Genomic DNA, 19,562 nt, shown 5'->3' on the forward strand with positions numbered 1-19,562 from the left:
TAAGGAGTAACTGCCGTAGCAATTTTTCTGTGTAGTTTTAGAACCAACTCTACATGTATTGGATGGCTTCACTTTTAACCACATATTAGAAATAAAATCCACCGGGGATAAGAGGTGGAGCATTACATGCACGCCAACTCCAGCTTCCATTTGTGAACATAATGTTTTTAAGATGCAATTTGCTGTGCTTTTGGGAATAAATAGGATCAAAAGTTTAGAATCGATTCTTCGCCCTGGCATGCATTGTCTAGTAAAATAAAAGGGGTCTCGCCATGGCTGATGTGTACAGTTGCTGCTCAGATCGATCTCACCTTGAAAAATTCTGGGTGGCTGGAGGACTCCGGGGGGAGCTTTATGCCTTTGCCACGGACTTCAACGTGATGATAACTTTCAGGGACACACAGGATGCAATCTGCACAGCAACAGAGGAAACCCTGGTCCTCCTGGTCTGAGAATAATTTTGACACGTCAACTACTACAGCATACTATGATGGTGGCCACCTCATATGCATGTCCCTGAAATGTTTCAGTGTGGGTCATGGCCCTAGGGGTATTTATCACTTTTTGAAAATGACATCTTTATGTTTAGGTCATCTGCTTAAACAGGGTTGGTTATTCAGTTTCTAGTGGAGTTGCTATTACATCTCCAGTGAGGACTGGTTGATGGGCGGCAATTTTAATGGATTCATTAATGGTGTTCCTAGATCTCTCACTAGAATGTCTTCAAGAAAGAAGTGAAAAAATAGCTTTGATCTGTAGGGTTGGAAGAGGAAAATTTTAGGGATGTGGAAACAAAGTCTGAGATCGTAAGATGTAGAAAGATGTATATTTTTGATTCCCTCTTAGATTCAGAATACTGAGGGAAGATGAGACTTTTCTGACTGGGAAAAAACCACAGGGATAGAGATTTATTTTGGAGGCTGGAGGGCAGAGAGAGAGGGCCAGGAAGGAGGTGAGCACAGAGAGGATTTCCCAGTGAATGGGAGGTGGGCTTGCACAATGTCCCCAACCCAGGTGAAGTTTAGCGTTTCCCTTCGCCCTCCTCCTCCAGGGTCCCGTCAGCGGCTATGTCTTTGTTCTCTTCTGTCTCAACTTCTTTTCACTTGCTATTTCCACACAGGATATAAACGTGCTCTGACCTCTTCCATTTTAGCAAAGTCTTCCTTCAGCTGTGCAGTCCGCTATAGCTTATTGCCCTGTCTCCTTCCGTGCCCAGGGAAGCCACAGACCCAACACCTTTCCCTCTTCTGCGTTCACACTGCTCATTTATTCTTTAATTACTTTTTGGTTTTATTAAAGAAATTCATATATATATATATATATATATAGTTTAAGTATCAGGGAGTACTAAAAGACAGTGAAAATAGATGTTCCTTACCCCTTCCTTCAGTTTCCCCCCTCTGGAGAAAACCACTTTCAACTCTTAGCCGTTTCTTTTGTCATTTATGTTCATATTTCTAAATAATGTACTGATAGCCTGACTTCTTATTTCCAGATTTTAGATATCTTTTGTCTTCCCATTATCATTTTGATTGTGGAAGATTTAGCCCTCTCACTTACCCTCTCCCTTCCCTTTTTCCCATTCTCCCAGTGTGATTGTATCACACATTTTTTGATAAATTGGCAGCAACATTTCAGCAACATTTCAACATAAAAATGTAGAAATGCATAAATGTAAATACTGTCGAGCAGAGTAGTGTGCCATGGTTATGCTCCATACCCCTTACAACTTTTTTCTCTTTGAGGGAATAATTGCCCTAATTTTATATCTGCTTGGTTTTCTATGTGTCTATATTTTTTCCAAATGTTCCACTAGATCCGCCAAACACTTACCAGTAATTTTTCCAAACACTTAAACACATCGTCTTCATATTTTTCCTTGGAGGCCTTCCTAGTTCAGCCATCTGCTTCCTTCCTTCCTGTCCTCTAGGCCTGCAGCATGGTTGCTGTCTTGTTGCATATGTGGAGTCCTCTGTTCTGTTCTGTCTTATCTTCTACTTCTTTCATCCATCTGACGTCTACCTATCTGTCCATCCATCCATCTATCTGTCTGTCCATCCATCCATCATCTTTCTATCCATACATCATCTGTCCATTATCCATCCATCCATCCATCATCTATGTATCCATCCATCTATCATCTATCTGTTTATCCATCCATCCATCATTTATCTATCCGTCCATCCATCCATCATCTATCTGTCTATCCATCCATCATCTATCCATCATCCATCCATCCATACATCATCTATCTGTCTATCCATCCATCATCTGTCTGTCCATCCATCATCTATCTGTCTATCCATCCATCATCTGTCTGTCCATCCATCATCTATCTGTCTATCCATCCATCATCTATCCATCATCCATACATACATACATCATCTATCTGTCCATCCATCCATCATCTATCTGTTTATCTATCCATCCATCCATCCATCCATCCACTTATCTATCTTTGTTTTGAAGTACATCTTATAGTAGTTTCTAAAGGGAGCCATCCTGGGTCAGGGAAGGGTTTAAACTTTTTAGTCCCCTGCATTCAGTCTATGCTGCTGATTCTTGTGCCTAGATCCTGAACTTCTTAGGTCAATTTTTCTAGAAAATAAGCCCCTGGTCTCTGGGAAGGGTCAGGATAGAGTTAGGGTGTGCGTTCCTCCCTCAGCGACCGAGACGTGTGATCTCTTTTGACCTGACAGCTTTGCCTCAGTCTGCCTGACTGGCTCCTTATTTTGTGCACACATGATAAGGGTTCATGTTCTCCACATTTCTATCAAAAGCCATCTATCTTCCCACTTTGTGTGCCTGCTCTGCTTATTTTTTATCTAGGCACCCACATTTGATGACTCGCAAGCCTCTATCTACAACTGTTTCCAACTTTGTACTATGTCTCCAACCCAGCTTGTCTAAAACCACTCCAACACCATCCTTTCTCCCTTCCCAATCTTTTCCTCTTATTATTCTCCACCAAAGCAGGGGTATCCTGATCCACCCAGTCACCTAGGCTAGGAACCTGGCAGCCATCTAGGCATCTCCTTTTCTCTCAGCCCTCAAGTAGACTCATTCAGCAAGCCCTGCTTATTCTTTTCTTTTATTTTTGGGGGTCTTGCTATGTTGCAGGGGATGGAATGTAGTGGCGTCATCATAGCTCACTACTACCTCAAACTCCTGGTGTCAAGCAATCCTCTTGCCTCAGCCTCCTGAGTAGCTGGGACTTTGGGTGCCTGCCACCACACCAGACTATTTTTCTATTTGTTTTTGTGGAGATGGGGTCTTGCTCTTACTCAGGCTGGTCTTGAACTGGCTGTAAGTGATCCTCCCACCTTCCAAAAGTGCAATGATTACAGGTGTGAACCACTGAGCTGGACCTAGTCCTGCTTATTCTAACCCATTGACATCTCTAGCAGCCAAATCCACCTGTTAATTTTCCTCACCATGTTTAATAACATTTTAATAACTTCTCATCTGGGTTATTTGGATATACTCCTAACTGTTCTCATAATCTCCAGCCTCAAAACCCTCAAACCTATTCTTTGTTTTATTTTCTATAGTGCAAGTTGATTACATCACTCTTCTATTTGAACCCACCCCCAAACGTTTCCTCACTACCTACAAAATATAATGTCGCTCCTTGGTATGGCACTTGAGGCTCCCTGCGACTGGGCTCCTCCACCCAGTCTTCTGAGTGCCTTTCCCTTTTCCTTGGCAGGAGCCCTGCACACCAGGCTTATGTGACTGCCTGGATGTCAGGCCGCATCCTGGTCACCCTGTTCCTTCTCCCTGAACTGCACTTTCTCCTGTTTTCCCTTCTGTCAGTTGAGTGCTTCTCTGTTCACAGTCCTTTTTACAAAGATTGCCTCCTCTAGGAAGATAAATTATTTCAGAATCTATGCTGCAGCAAAGGCCTCTGTGAGAAGCTTGGCATTCCCTGTGGAAAAACAAAATTGGCAGCTAAAGAAGGGCAGAAAGTTGGGCAAGAAAAAGGTGCTCTTGATTCCTCCCCTTGCAACACAAACCTTGTGAAATTGACACGGAAGGAACTAGCAAATCATGTGTGAGAACACAGAGGTAAAGACGTGATGGGGTTAGAGGGAATCCAGGTACTGTCATTTTGGAGGGTGACAATTACTTCTACGTCCCTCCAAAGGCAAAATAGCAGTAATGGATACAACAGCCAGGACCCCTGGACTGGGGAGTGCTGTGTCTGAGGCCACCACTGTGTGCAGAATGAGACCTGAGAGCTTTCTGTGAAGCACAAACATGAATTCCAAGTGGCTCTTTCGTCCCCCTCTCTGACTCCTACAGAGGAGTGTGAAGGGTACATTAGGAAAGAAGATTTCAGGGGTCTGTCATGTTCTTCAAGTTCACGTAGCATCTCAAAATAGGGTAGAGGGGCTCACATTTTAAATGACCAGACAACACCCACAGGCAGGACTTAGATTTAGGGCAGATTATCAGAGTGAACATCCAGAGAATGGCCTGGATACCCGAGAAGACTGGAAACCAGGAGACGAGAGCCATGCTCTCTTCTGCCACAAAAAGGCTGTGTACCCTTCGGCGAGTCACTTTGTTGTGGATTACCATTCAGCACTGAGCTATAATCTTTTAAGATTCTGGCATTCACTCTCACAGTCAAAACACGCTGTGCTTCCCTGTTCTTTAGAAACTTACATGATTCCGCTACAACACTTTCCCTAAGAACTAATGATTAACTGCTCAGCTGGGAAAAGGACTTCTGGCCTCTCTACTTGTGCCAATGTTAGGTACGTGCAAAATCACAGAGCTGGTGCCAGCTGAACCAGACCTTAGAGACCAAGAGGTTCATTATCTCTATTTTTAAAGAACAACAGCAATAAAAACCCCAAAGATCATAATTACAAATAATAATAACAAAACAGCTGAGGCTTAGAGATCTCTAATCACCTTATTAATGATAAACCAGGATCAAAACTTATTTATTCAGTTTTCCCAATACATTATTATTTCATACGATGAAAATACTTCAAGTCAACAAAGTGTATATTGAAACATAAACTAAAATATTCACACTCAGTGGACCAAAATGATGATGCCAAATGATCTTGAGCTACTGAGATAACCACATAGAAACTACATGTGAAAAAGTTCTTAAAATAACTTTCTTTTGTTTTCTTTTTGTTTATTTTAGAGACAGAGTTTTCCTTTATTGCCCTCGGTAAAGTGCTATGGCATCACAGCTCACAGCAACCTCCAGCTCCTGGGCTAAGGTGATTCTCTTGCCTCAGCCTCCTGAGTAGCTGGGACCACAGGCACCCGCCACAACGCCCAGCTGTTTTTTGTTGCAGTTTGACCAGGGTTGGGTTCGAACCCACCACCCTCGGTACATGGGGCTGGCGCCCTATCCACTGAGCCACAGGCACCACCCCTTAAAATAATTTCAATGCATAGTTGTTCTCACCTAAAAAGTGTAATAACTTTAGTTTTCACACATAATTTTTATGCTATTTTGTGACCAGCCATAGACTTAGTACAATCTAGGCATTTAGCACCTATGTCCAAAAAAGTACAAGCTAAGCACTCTTGGCTCAAATACCTATTTTTCCATCCTTTACTTGTTACTTAATGATGGAAAAATAGGGAACTAGTTCAAATTTGCTTGTATCTACAAAACAGCAATCTATGCTAGAGAGATAAAAGATTAGCTTTCCGAAAACAGAAGTTATCATTTGTAACTGTGATTATTGGTAAATCCCGCAACCTGGGAGGAAAGGGGATGAGTTGGGCTGACCGTGGAGTGGAAAATGTTTTGAAGGAAGCAAATAAACTATTAGGTGGTTGAAAAACCCCAAGAGAGTTTATATCATCTGTTTCAAAAGTTTCCTAGATAAAATGACAGAACTGATTAGCGGAAGTATTTTTAATTAGCGGAGCTGAGTCCAAAAGAAGGAATACAAGTCCAAGTCAACAGAGGAAGTTTACTGAACTTCCCATTTAAAACAGATGTTTTAAAAGAACTATGATTAATTTCTGAATGTGATAATAACAGGACTGAACCCCGAAGCAGTTTATGAAAATGAGAAACTTAAATAGTAACTAGGCACTCCTATTTCTAGAAGGTGTATAAGAATGTAGGACATTTTTGCAGTGGGTAGATTGTCCTGAGGGCAGCAGATTCAGAGCCGAAGTTTGGTAGTAGGAGAGGAGTAACAGCGGGAGCCCTGAGCTGCTACCTCTAGGCAGAGCGCCTGCAGGGAAGGAACTGGCCGCAGGCTACATGCAGGCCGCCAAATCGACGCAAAATCCAAGAGGCTATGTTTCCTCCCGTCACTTGGTGTACGGTTTCCTGTGATGAAGCCGTGTTTCTTCATTGGTTCAGTGTCCTGCAACATGTTGAACTGCTATGTTTTGCGTTTTGTGTGTGAATTTAGAAACTAGCTATTAAAGCAATATTGTCTCATGTACTATAGCAGTTTTTTTTTTTTGTAGAGACAGAGTCTCACTGTACCGCCCTCCCTCGGTAGAGTGCCGTGCTGTCACACGGCTCACAGCAACCTCTAACTCTTGGGCTTACGCGATTCTCCTGCCTCAGCCTCCCGAGCAGCTGGGACTACAGGCGCCCGCCACAACGCCCGGCTATTTTTTTTTTTGTTGCAGTTTGGCAGGGGCTAACTCACCGAGCCACAGGCGCCGCCGATTTTTAAAATTCAGAGCTCAAGTGTTCCCTTGCAGTCTGGCAGAGTAGAAACATATGCACTGCCTGGGAGGGAGGCCTTGACTTTCCAAGGAGTTCTCCTGGGAAGAAAGAGAATTCTAATTTGTTGTGAGGTTGCCCCATTCTATGCTCAAGAGACATTCTCCCCCAAGTTTCTCCCCATCCCATCTCATATGCATAATTTTGGATTTCAAGTTATCTGGCTGGCCAGTAGTTCTGGGATCCAGCCAAGGATGAGCACTTAGGAAGGCCAGAAATCAATTGTAATTAGGCATTGCTCATACATTGAACTTCCTTACCATGAAAGTTATTTAATAGCTAGTGCAATAAAAGAATCAATATGCCACATCATTTCACAATAATGTTATAATGACATACTTATGTGTTACCTGAAGTTTCTTAAGGAAAATACCATCAAGATAACACAGGAGAGAAACATACAGGAGAAAATGTCTTTATGGGCACGTTGGTAAATTGTTAATGTCAAAAATATGTAAAAACTCAATGTCTCCCATATGTCTATGCTCATTAAGATTTAGAGGATTGTTTTTCTTCCAATGAGAAGAAAAGGAAATTGTGTTAATAAATGTCTGCAGAGCAGGGGGCTCCAAATTTCAGTACTTGGCTATTTTGAGTTTGCTGATAGAGGTGGTAATTAACTATGGTCTTCCTTTCCAATCTGCCTATTAAATATTCTATAAATAACTAATGTCAGAAAAATGGTATGGGCAAAAGAAAAATCAACAGCATTATACCTGATTTTACTAAGGTCATATTAGAGACTTTAAATGACCTACATTTGGGTCTTGTTCTGGGATGAAATGAAGACAGTAAAAAAGTAGATTAAGATTTGGTCAGTGACTCTGTAACGTCAATAAAGCTTATAACATTTATTGTATTGTACTAAATATGAAAAGATAGGAAGAGACTCAAGAATTCTTCCCCTGCACCTTTGAAAAAAGTACAAATAAAGGCATCAATTCCCAAAGCATTAGTAGTTTTTGCTGGCAACTAGTTTTGCTATATAATAAGTTACTTCAAAATTTAATGGCTCAAAGCAAAATTTCTCGCAGTTTTGTGTATTGGATGGGTGATTCTTATATGAGTAAATTCAGCAGAGATTTGGAGAAAACATAGCTAAACAAGCAACTATGAATTTAATAAATCTGCTGAATAAGTTTCAGTTAATAGAGCCATTATATACATCTTGTCTCACCACTCTAAGAATGACATGAAATACGTCTCCATGTATAATTTGGATTTAGTATCCTTTTAAGTAAAGTTTATGTACATAGATATTAAATATCATCTTTTATTATTTAAATAGCATTTATGTAAAATAAACTCTTACTATATATTTCCCATTATGAAGTATTTTGGGGACATCCTGTTTAATAACATAATCTGGTTAATAGCATTAGCATACATACCGTGTGTGGGTTACCAGTTTGCTAATTTAAAAATAATGTAGTGGTCCAACCAAGACATTGTTTCTTCAATGTATGGACCCTTTTGCCATATGTATTTTCATCAAATACTAATTCTAAAAAGATATTATTATGATTGAAATTTCAAAATGTTAGGATTAAGACAAGGCAACTGTACAAGTAAGAGGTTTGCACCCTCAAGGAGAAGGAAGAAGGTGTTGTAGTATCATAAAATGTTAATTAAACTTGTATCTAGAAACAAAGGCACAAGACTTCTCACTTACATCCAAAGTAAGAAACATTCTGGTTTTGCTCTTTATCTAAGCTTTCTTAAGGAAAGGAAATTAAAGATACTTTACTTTTGTCAGGGGGATTTGAGACCTAGGTTGTTATATTCTTTGAAGCCTACTACAGAAATTAAAATGTAACGAGAGTTTTCATATTGGATGCTAATTACCAACTACATAACATTTAATTAATGTTTTCAATTTTTTTGCCTAATGATTTTGATATATTTTTAGTTATTAAAGAAGTTGAAACTAGCACTAGTTTTCAAAGAAAAATATAATTTTTTAAGACTTCTTGGTACAGTGAAATATCATATGTATGTATTAAAAGCTTTATAAAACCATCATAACTAAATACTCTTAAGCATATAAGACATAATATTTCATTTTACATTGCTTTTTTTTTTTTTTTTTAATGTTTTACCTCAAATTCAAGCCAAAAGGCTGAGGGGAAAAAATGGAAATATCTCCACCTACTGGTAATCATGAGGTAAAGTTAATGAAACAAATTTAAGAAAACTTCGTTTGTTTATTTTAATGCTTTCCCTTCATTTATTTATACTTTTGGGTAAATTTACTTTTATTTGTACATATCCATGGGGCACATGTACAATTCTGCTGCACTGATGTCCTGCGTTGTGGTCAGGTCAGTCTTGAGGGCACCTGTCCCTGGAGCAAAGCTCTCCATGCCCGCCCAGCTCCCTCCCCGCATCCACCCTACACCCACATTTTCCTTTTGACAAAGGATCATCCACCATGCATAATTATAGACCTAACCTGTAGGCATATTTAACTAATGTTTATCTATATGTTAACTACCTAAGTAAAAATAAAACTTAGAAACAGTACGCATTTGAAATTAAATTGAAAATAACAGGTGGAAATTTCATCATGCTGGATGGACTCTGATATAACATTCTGCACTCAAAACATGTGCCACACGTTGACAGGCAGGGAGTACAATTTTCAGGTGGAGAAACTATTTGAGGCTTACTTTCTTTCCTCTGCTTTGTGTGATCTCAGGAATGGTGGGACTCTGTCTCGCTGTGACCACCAAAATAGTTCCATGCCTAGGACAGTACATGGCCTCAATGGTTCTTAATGATGGAATAAAAAGAACTGCTGATGATACATGTTCATGAAGACGGAAATGTTAATATGAAAGGAAAACCAACAAAATAAACATCATTATTAAATATCCATAATGTAGCAGGACTACTCTATAATAATTACTATCTCAATCTATTTTTAATTTACAAGAATGAATTTTGATTTAAAAGCATAGAGTGTTTTGCAAAAAGCATAGAGTGTTTTGCAAAAAGAAGCAGTTAGAGACAAAAGTAAGTCATCCCTGTTTATCGACGTCTTAGGAATAAACAACGAATATTTCCTTATTAAAATTCTAACTCATATCAAGTCTATCAAGTATAGAATACAAACGTCTTAACACAGTTATTAAGTAAATGAGGTGAAAACTATGTTGATCAGTTGGATATAAGCACTCCAATTTGTACAAAAAACCAACACACTGATTATCACAAAGGCATACATGTATTCGTGATCTATGCATATACGACTTAATAAAAGAAAAAAAATAAACACTTACTTCAAGATAATCTTAAAAAATTCTAACCCATAAACATAGAAAAAGAAATAAAGAGGTGTGGACATTGTTGAGATCAGAAAGAGTTCAGCTGGGAGGATGGGGTTTCTTCTGGGAAATAGTCTAGTTTCCCATTAAGGGGTTTGTATGTATTAGTAGTAGTGACTATTTTTGCGTTCAGTTCTTTCCTTGGTCCAAGTCGATCTAATATTTTTAGCATAGTAGACATGGTTTCTAGAGGGCTTTTACGAGATCTGGAGGTAAAGCACACATGTCAAAATAAAGAAGTTACCCAAGAACAGTAAAGGACTGCAGGGATCCTCTCCGGTTCATGTAGCTGTTTTTATTTTTGTTTGTTGTTTAACATCTACAGTCTTTTAGTGAAATTGATGTGGTATTGATTCTCAAATAAACTACTGATAGAATTTCAGCTTCATTGAAAATGCCGTATCTTTCTTCTCTTTGTAGAAAGCATCATCATTCACCAGTTACGCATGAACTCCAGATGAAATGGTAAACCAAGCACATACTGGGTGTGTGCCCTTCCTCTGACTCCCTGTTGAATGGATAGTGTTTCAACAAATCTCCGTCATCACTACAGTCCTCCATGCTACTGATTTTTTTTTTTTTTTTGGAGAATACGTGGATAATGTAAAAGGTGAATGGCCTTGCTGATAATATGAAAATACATGTAGCAAGAGCAATTTAAACTTTGTGCCAGAAGAAATTTCTCAAACTTTTGCAAAGGCTTCAGGTCTGTGGGCACATGCTATGTAATTTATTTTTATAATATATTTTGTAATGTGATTTTTTTTTCCCCTGAAGTGTTTCCTTTTTCATAGTCTATGGCACATATATCTATAGAATACACTGTCAGGTTCTTCAAAGTATTGGTATTGTTGTGTTTAAAATGGTAACCTATAATTATTTTCTTTGTATCAATTTATTATTCCTAAAGAAGAGAAAGTACAACACTAAATTTTCAGAGATAAATTCAACAGGTAAAACTTTGAAGCAGGAGATTCTGGAAGGGGTTTTCTTATTGCTTATACAATGCTATGGTTCTAATCATGGTTCAATACTTTACAAATAATGCTCTGCTTTTAAATTTTTTTAAATTTAAGAACTTTTAGATACTTCAAACTAATTTCTAAAGTTGCTCTTTTTGGTGTTCTGGGCCCCCAAACCCTGGATGAATTGATTTTCATATGGAACAAGTTCATAAAAGGAGATGTACCAGTTTAACCAGTAAGGGTATTAGGAACAGCTTCCACTGACAGTTCAATTATATTTCTGTTTCCTTTACTTACATGTACAAGACTTATTAAGTACCGTGATATTTTAAGATATTTCTCACAATTTAACCAAATGAAAGCTCGAATCAAAAATAACTGACCTAGATGTCAGCATCTTTCAAAAAATGATAAAAGAAATCCTAGAATAACTTTTTTCTCTTGATTTTGACAGATTTTCATAACCACATGTAGGTTGGAGAAGATATTCTTTAAAGATTAAAAGTGTAACGTGCATAACTCAAATCTTAACATCAGAGCTCCTGTTAAATTTAGGTTTATGTGACAATGTGCATCCAAGGTCTACTTGAAACTCTAGTAATGTAGGTTTTTTTTTTTTACAAGAGTTTATAAATGTGGATATGTTATTAATAAGGTCTTCAGAGATAACTTTAAAGATAAATCAAAAGTCAACATAACAGTTTCTGAATACTTTCTGTATTCAGAACCATTTATTATGGAACTTCACTGAGATTAAAGAGAGAATGCTTCTGAGTGTCACAGGGTGGCTGAAAGCCACACAGGGAATACTGTCGGCCGTTTCTCCAGTTCACAGGTTGTGTCTAGGTTTTTAAGTACACAAAAGGAGGCCTATGTGAGTCTGGGGGAAAAGAATAATGCTGGATTTCCACCCTCATGTAACCTTGGAAAGTTTTAAGGTATGTTTTGTGGAACTGACAAATCATACTCACCATATATTATCATTAAATAACTGTATTTTACTTTAAAATAATTTTTGATCTTTTAAAATGAAAGAAATGTTACAGTAGGCTTGCCCGAGCTTAAACGATTATGAAAGCATCACCTAACCTTCTGGAGTTTTGATTTCTGACAAAGAAAACTAGAGTGTGTATGTGTGAAGATTTAAAAAATTTTTGTTACTGGGTTTTGTTTTCTGAAAATGTGGAACTATAATCACATTTTCAATTAGAAAATAGTTTTATTTAGTATTGTTTTATTTTTTGACTCACAGTTAAGCTTGTTAGTTGCTAAGTTTATACCTCTGATGGCAAAAAATTCTGATATATCATAGATTAGTATTTGAATCTTTTTCTCAATTTGTGAGAATTTTATTATACTAATAGTGAAAAGGTTAGAGAGTAATATTTTACACACTTCCTAACTACAAATTAAAATATTAAAAGTAATTTATGTATATTTGGATCTGAAGAGATTTTTTTTCTCCTGAATTTGTAATGAAATTTGGTTCTTGCAAGGACAGTGAGGATGATGATACAATCAGAGTCATTTAGACGGATGTTGAGATTTTCTCTGTCCATGTTATGATTAAGTCCTCTGTTTAAACCCAAATGCAATCTGAGTGACAGATGGTTAAAAGGAATCAGATTAATTTAAAAATATGAGCAATACAAAATGAACAGAAAATAGAAAACACTGACTGGTTATATCCTGATCGAGATCATAAATAGTCATGTCTCTATCCAATTGAAAAAACTGTCCACATGAGCCATCCTGGCACTATCCTAGACTCACATAACACCTGTATCTTTCTATATCTAATCTCCAATCATCGGTCTAACGAGAGTCATTTTTGATTAGAATGATTTTGCTTTCTGAAATATAATTATAATCAGTATTTCTAGGCCAAGGCACAGCAATTGAACTAATTGCTTTACCTTGTCTTTTTGATGAGAGTGTTTTCTGAGGGAATCTTCTGCAGAGATTTTTTTCTCATGTATTTCATAAAATAGGTTTGATAAAGATAATGAAATAAATACATCAGATGTCTGATGCCTGGAATATTCATAAAATGTGAATAATTCTTTATACCTAAGGACAACAAAAATATTCATGGTGGAAGTTCTAGTTTACACTTTAATGAAGATGCCAATATTGAAATAATTAACACCTTATAAAAATCAATTCCAGAGCAAGAGGAAATGGTGTATCAAGCAATGTAATGTTTTTGCCTTTTCTCCTAAATCTGTGTTCAAATCTTCCTGGAAATGAATTTTAAAAATAGCAAGATAGTGTGTGCTAATAAATCTGATAAATAACAAATCTAAAAGTAGCAAAAGGCAGAATGGAAGTTTAAAAAAACGTAATAGGTACCTCAGGCATATGTCTTCCTATGTACCCCAGTGTTATGCCTCTCTTAAAAATTCTAAGTAGAAGGCAAAGAGGGAAAACTAAAAATTGCTGTAATAAATTTATAAAAACTGAGATGATTTGGTAGAATTCACTTTGGCCTAGTGACCATTAATTTTTTTTTCTTAAATTTTCAGTATTTACTCCCTAACTATGTGATACGACTGTTTGTTACCCAGGAGACATGCTGTAGACTCACAAATTTGAAGAGAAATGTTTATAGACGCCATGACACAATACATTATTTTCTGGCATTGTTTTTTGTTTATGTTACTTGGGGGAATTTTACCTTACCATCACAGGGTTTGTTATTTTAATAGTGCAGAACTGTATTTATTTAATCTAGATTTCGTTTTGGAAGTATCAGGTAAATTAGCTTCTCTAATTTAAGAGGCTTACAATGTGATCTGATATTCTTAGAATTCAGGTTTAATGGATTTTCAAGAGCAAGACAGTACATTGAAAAATTTTAGAAATATATTCTATTTTTTCTTACCATTCTCAATTTGTCTTCTTTAAGTTTTATTAAGTACATGAGAAGTTTGTTATTTTCACTGAAGCCAAGTCAATCTATGGATATGTACTTGTCTTTTATATGAATGTAATTCCCTGCTTTCACAGGTAATGGAATTATTTAACCAATTAAGACACCTTTTGTGTTACTTCCAGTCAACTGTTTATCAAAATCTCACTAAAGTGTCAGAAAAAAACAATTGTAACATTAAAGCACTGTGCAATATTCTTTTTTGAGTTGGAACATAATATTCATAAAATTAAAATCATTTAAAATGGGCATACAACCATCTTTTTATTTAAAATCTTTTTTTTAAGTTTTCACTTTTGCATTTTGTATTTTCACAAAAATACAATGTTTTTCAACATACATAAGCCCATAGGTCAGCAGGGCTACCCTAACGAGGGATACTTTTCCTCCTAGTTACACCCTAGTTTGATACTTTAGTGAGATGAAAATTGAAGACTCCAAGAAATGGAAACTGGTTAGAGGGTTTCTCTCTATCCTTACCAAATACATCACCAGTCAACATTCAGATATTATTCTGTTGCTGCTGCCAATCCGAGGTAGACCACTCAGAGCGAATGCTCCCGAGGCTTTGCCAGAGGCCTGCAGCCCAGCTTCTAGAGAGGCAGTTGGGTAATAATTTCCACAAAGAGGGCTGCGGGTGAGGTTGGCTTGCACACTGACCCGCTTTATCAGCCCTGTGATCTACAGATCCTTAATTGGGACAAAGAAATGGGCTTCCTTTGTTTATTATTTAAAGATATACCCATCAAAAACCCAGGCAAGGGTGATGTCCAAGCTGAGATGCTTTTTGTAGGGAAAGCGCAGATGTTGGGGTTCTTGCCCACAGGCAGTTTTGTGGCCTCTCCTATGGAGGAGTGGAGCCCTTGTGCTCTAGGTTTGAGAGCAGCTACTGAAAGTCAGTGTCTGTTAATTTCATAATTTCCCAACAGAAGGAGTCTCAGGCTATTAAATAAATTTCCCTTTGATCCCTGGGATAGCGTCATTTTTAGTGAGCAAGAAAGAGGCTTTTCCCTTGGGTAGGGAAGCCAGAGCGACTTGCCTGGGCCCTATGCTTCTTGGCAGTAGGACACGTTGCATGGTACTTTCTTTTTAAATGTCATTAAAATCTATTTTTGAAATCTGTATTTTCAAAGGACCTATGAAAAGGTCAAACACTGAGGTGAGGCCTCCCTTTGAGTGGATTATGTGGGGCTTCAGGCACAACTACCTGATCCAAAATGAATTGGAATCCACCTACCTGGACTTCACAGATAATTTTCCTTCCTTTTTTAAAAGACAACCCATCATCCCTTTGTTTCCTCTGGCATTATCCCCAGTACTTCTTTCAGAGATAAGCATTCCTAAGATAAAAACCTTTTTTCTTTCTTCCAGGAACTCATTTGTCCCATTCTACCTCATATTGACTGATGTTGGTGTGAAAAGCTGTCTCTCCTGTTTGTAAGCTTCTTAAAAGCCGTAGTTGCACACTCCTGACAGTGAACACAAGACACTGGATAAATGTGTGTAAAGGCAATTACCCCTCCTATGAAGTGGCCTTTTGTTACCCTTCCTATCACCTTTTCCCCAATATTCCAAGACCCGTTCCATGACTGCAACCATATTCTCTTTCTTTGGCCTTTCAGTGCACAGTTCTTTCACCTCGTTGACAGCAAGGAATGTCTAGTCAAAGTGGTCTAGCTTGGAGCTCCTATAACCCTTGGTACACACATCAGATAGGGCACTGACTTAACTGTATTTCAATTATTTGTCAGCAAGCTGTCTCTCTCATTAAAATGTGAATTCATTGAAAGTAGCTCAGGTCATTTTAACAAGGTTTACCAAGTACCTTTTATGGCCTAAGTACTTTGCCAGGTGTTTTGTAGGCACCTAATTCTTGTCTCCTAATGCCACAGGGCTGCTCCAGGCATTCAGTGCCAGATCTGCTTCGCCAGCTTGGTCGATTGCTGACACTTCCCTTGAAGAAAGCTCTGTGCCCACTGACAGTTTCAGATGCAGGTGATCTAGATTAAATAAGAAAAGATCCTCAATTATCACTGATTTTAAAAGAAGATATGCTCTCTGTAAAGACAAGAGCCTTCTTAGGCCACAAGATGGTTTGCCCTACTTTAGTGAGACAGGTGCATTCATTTTCACTTAATGGAGGCTGAGCACTGGTTCTCACTGGAGCACTGGCACACGCAGGCAATGGACAAATGAACTAAACTGAATTATGTCCTAGAAATGGAGGAACCCAGAGACGTCTGTTTCCATGCCAACCACAACCTGCTGAGATGTTACTTGAGAAAAAGAACATGTTGCCCGAAGGCACGCAGTCTCGCACAGCATTTATGTGCATGTGCATGTGGCAGGACGTAAAGCATAAAACTCAACTTTCTCTATTCCCCCAGCTGGAGAACCACAGTTATCACTCCAATTGTAATTCCTACTTCCCTAGAGTTTAATTTTTATATCACAAAGGGAATGAGGTATGGTACCTCCTTGGAGCTCCTATAATCCTTGGTACACCCATCAGATAGGGCACTGACTTAACTGTATTTCAATTATTTGTCAGCAAGCTGTCTCTCTCATTAAAATGTGAATTCATTGAAAGTAGCTCAGGTCATTTTAACAAGGTTTACCAAGTACCTTTTATGGCCTAAGCACTTTGCCAAGCATTGGAGATTTAGAAATGAATAAAAACAATCTCTGACCTTGAAGAACTCGTATCTAGTCAGAAAAACCGTATTTGTAGATAATATATGATAAGCGCAAAGATGGAGATATGTATAAGTTGCCTTGAGCCTCAGAGAGCAGCTCTTACCACTGCCCACGGGGTTGAAGAAATGTTCCTTAAATTGGCTACTGACTTGAATCTCAAAGTTTGAGACAGAATTAACTAGCAAGGCAGCGTCAGTACAGGTAAGGTCAGAAGTAAGGGAGCAATGTTTTTCTGAGCAACTGGGTCAAGGAAGAAAATACAGTGAGTGCAGATGACTCCCATCAGAAGACTCAGTGACAATAAAAATGATGTAAGACTGTTGAATTCCTGCCTTGTGTCTCGTGGTGTGTGGGTCAGAGGGAAAGCCTTAGTCTTGGCCTTTGTTGTCATAAATATTTAGTTAATGTGATTGACTAATAAAACGTCTTTTACTTCTGAAGCTCCACAAGAAGTCAACTTTCACTTTTAAGCCCATTTTATGAAGGTCATCCTTCACGAAGAAATTAAAGTGATTTTCAAGAAATAAAAGAATAACTTCACAGATGATAGGGACTCAAGTGTTTCAAAAAATGAATCAGGCTTGGCACCTGTGGCTCAAGTGGCTAAGGCACCAGCCACATACACCTGAGCTGGCAGGTTCGAATCCAGCCCGGACCCGCCAAACAACAATGACCGCTGCAACCAAAAAATAGCCGGGCGTTGTGGCGGGCACCTGTAGTCTCAGCTACTTGGGAGGCGGAGACAGGAGACTCGCGTGAGCTCAGGAGTTTGAGGTTGCTGTGAGCTGTGATGCCACAGCACTCTATCCAGAGCAACTGCTTGAGGCTCTGTCTTAAAAAAAAAAAAAAAAAAGAATCATAATGAAATGCCCTCTGCTCCCCAGACTTCCAATAATTTAAAACTTAGAAAAATAGAAAGGTCTAAAATAAATCTAAAATTAGCCAAAACATATAATTTATAAGAATGACCATTTTTTTTTTTTTTTTTTTTTTTGTAGAGACAGAGTCTCACTGTTCCGCCCTCGGTAGAGTGCCGTGGCGTCACACGGCTCACAGCAACCTCTAACTCTTGGGCTTACGTGATTCTCTTGCCTCAGCCTCCCGAGCAGCTGGGACTACAGGCGCGCGCCACAACGCCCGGCTATTTTTTGTTGTTGTTGCAGTTTGGCCGGGGCTGGGTTTGAACCCGCCACCCTCGGCATATGGGGCCGGCGCCCTACTCACTGAGCCACAGGCGCCGCCCAAGAATGACCATTTTTTAAAGCTCAGTTTTGCTTTAAAGCTGTCTCACTTTGTTGTCAGGCTACCAGAGTGCTCTCAGCAACTCAAACAGCTCACAGAAACCTCAAACTCTTGGGCTCAAGTGATCTTCTTGCCTCAACCTCCTGAGTAGCTGGGACTACAGGCACATGCCACCATCCCTGGCTAATATTACTATTTTTTTTTTGGTAGAGATGAGGTCTCCCTCTTGCTCAGGCTGGTCTTGAACTCCTGACCTTAAGAAATCATCCTACCTTGGCCTCCCAGAGTGCAGGGTTATAGGCGGTGAGTCACCGTGCCTGGCCTACTTTGGTCTCTCTCTTGATGATTCTCATGGAGTAAGCTAAACCTCTTCCTAATTCCGCGCCCCTTTTTAAAATAATTACTTTCACTGTTATACATGTAACAGATGTCAGTTGGCTGTCAACCTAGAGATAGCAACATCATATTTGAAGAAAAGACCTTATCTATAATTGATGGCACCTATTGAAAAAATAGGTGCCATGGAGATGGAATTAACGGAAACAGTCTATGTCAGGCGTTCTCAAACTGCGGCCCGCGGGCCACATGAAGCGGTGTGAATTGTATTTGTTCCCGTTGTTTTTTACTTCAAAATAAGATATGTGCAGTGTGCATAGGAATTTGTTCATAGTTTTTTGTTTTTTTTTTAAACTATAGTCCGGCCCTCCAACCATCTGAGGGACAGTGAATTGGCCCCCTGTTTAAAAAGTTTGAGGACGCCTGGTCTATGCAGTGGAAGTCATGAAATCTGAAGTCTCATTAGAATTATATTCTTTCATTCACGGGAAGTGTGGAATTATGAGAAACGAAACACATTTCTTTTCTTTCCAAAACAGAATTCTGAGGCTGTCTACTACAGAATTTTGGTGACATTACTCTTTGCTCTACTGACACTAAAGCTATCTGGTTTGACTTGTATTTCTGATAATTGACTGGTTGCTCAAGAATTTACAAAATCTTTCATCATGTCAGTGACTGTAGGCTAATCAGACAATCTCTCAATGTGAGAACAAAAGGATTTTCTTACGTATTTAACTGCAGGAGTTCAATAAATATACTAATAAAAATCAGAAAAAGATCAATTTTAAAAAGTCACTTTTCAAAATCAGTTTCTGATGTCATGAATACAATCAATTAATCTCTGCTGTGATAAATACAAGAAATTTAATTTGGTATACAAATCCTACATCACTTTCTCCTGAAAATAAGCTGCCATAGATACTGAATAGGGGGAAAAGTATTTTTAAACAAGCAAAAATATAACCCAGTCACTTGAAACAATTTGAATCATTTCCAGTCACTGAGAACTTCCTCTGAAATGCCTGTTGGTAGAAACTATGACACATATCTCAGCCCTTTCTTAAACATCTGTAAGTCACAGATGTGAATGAAATGATTTGAACAGCACCTAACATCAAAAGAGCCCAACAAGCAAATTTATGTGGCAAACCTACTTTAGCCAAATAGTAAAAAGACTAGTTTCAGTTTCCTCTTGCTCATTCCTGAAGGTACCCAATTGTTATTCTGTATTTTTTACATCTATGTTTCTGATTACCTACTTCAGGGGCAAGACACAGGAATTGAACTAAAAAATGAAAACTGTATAAAACTTCCCCACCAAATGCTAAAAA

The 19,562-nt window shown here is 38.4% G+C and overlaps 1 protein-coding gene and 1 long non-coding RNA gene across 2 annotated transcripts in view; one reads left to right on the forward strand and one right to left on the reverse strand.

The window, feature by feature from the left end:
- The window catches only part of FILIP1 (filamin A interacting protein 1), a 321,390-nt gene extending 307,194 nt beyond the window's left edge, over positions 1-14,196 (forward strand). Inside the window, exon 9 of the mRNA XM_053602836.1 lies at positions 10,477-14,196. Within this exon, the coding sequence (XP_053458811.1) occupies positions 10,477-10,517 (41 nt within the window). The 3' untranslated portion in view covers positions 10,518-14,196. The remainder of the gene's footprint in view (positions 1-10,476) is intronic.
- The window catches only part of LOC128594231 (uncharacterized), a 68,364-nt gene that overhangs the window by 45,869 nt on the left and 2,933 nt on the right, over positions 1-19,562 (reverse strand). The window contains exon 2 of the long non-coding RNA XR_008382516.1: positions 15,779-15,953. This is a non-coding gene — a long non-coding RNA (uncharacterized LOC128594231). The remainder of the gene's footprint in view (positions 1-15,778; positions 15,954-19,562) is intronic.

This window comes from Nycticebus coucang, chromosome 9 (assembly GCF_027406575.1).
Source record: "Nycticebus coucang isolate mNycCou1 chromosome 9, mNycCou1.pri, whole genome shotgun sequence".
NCBI lineage: Eukaryota > Metazoa > Chordata > Mammalia > Primates > Lorisidae > Nycticebus > Nycticebus coucang.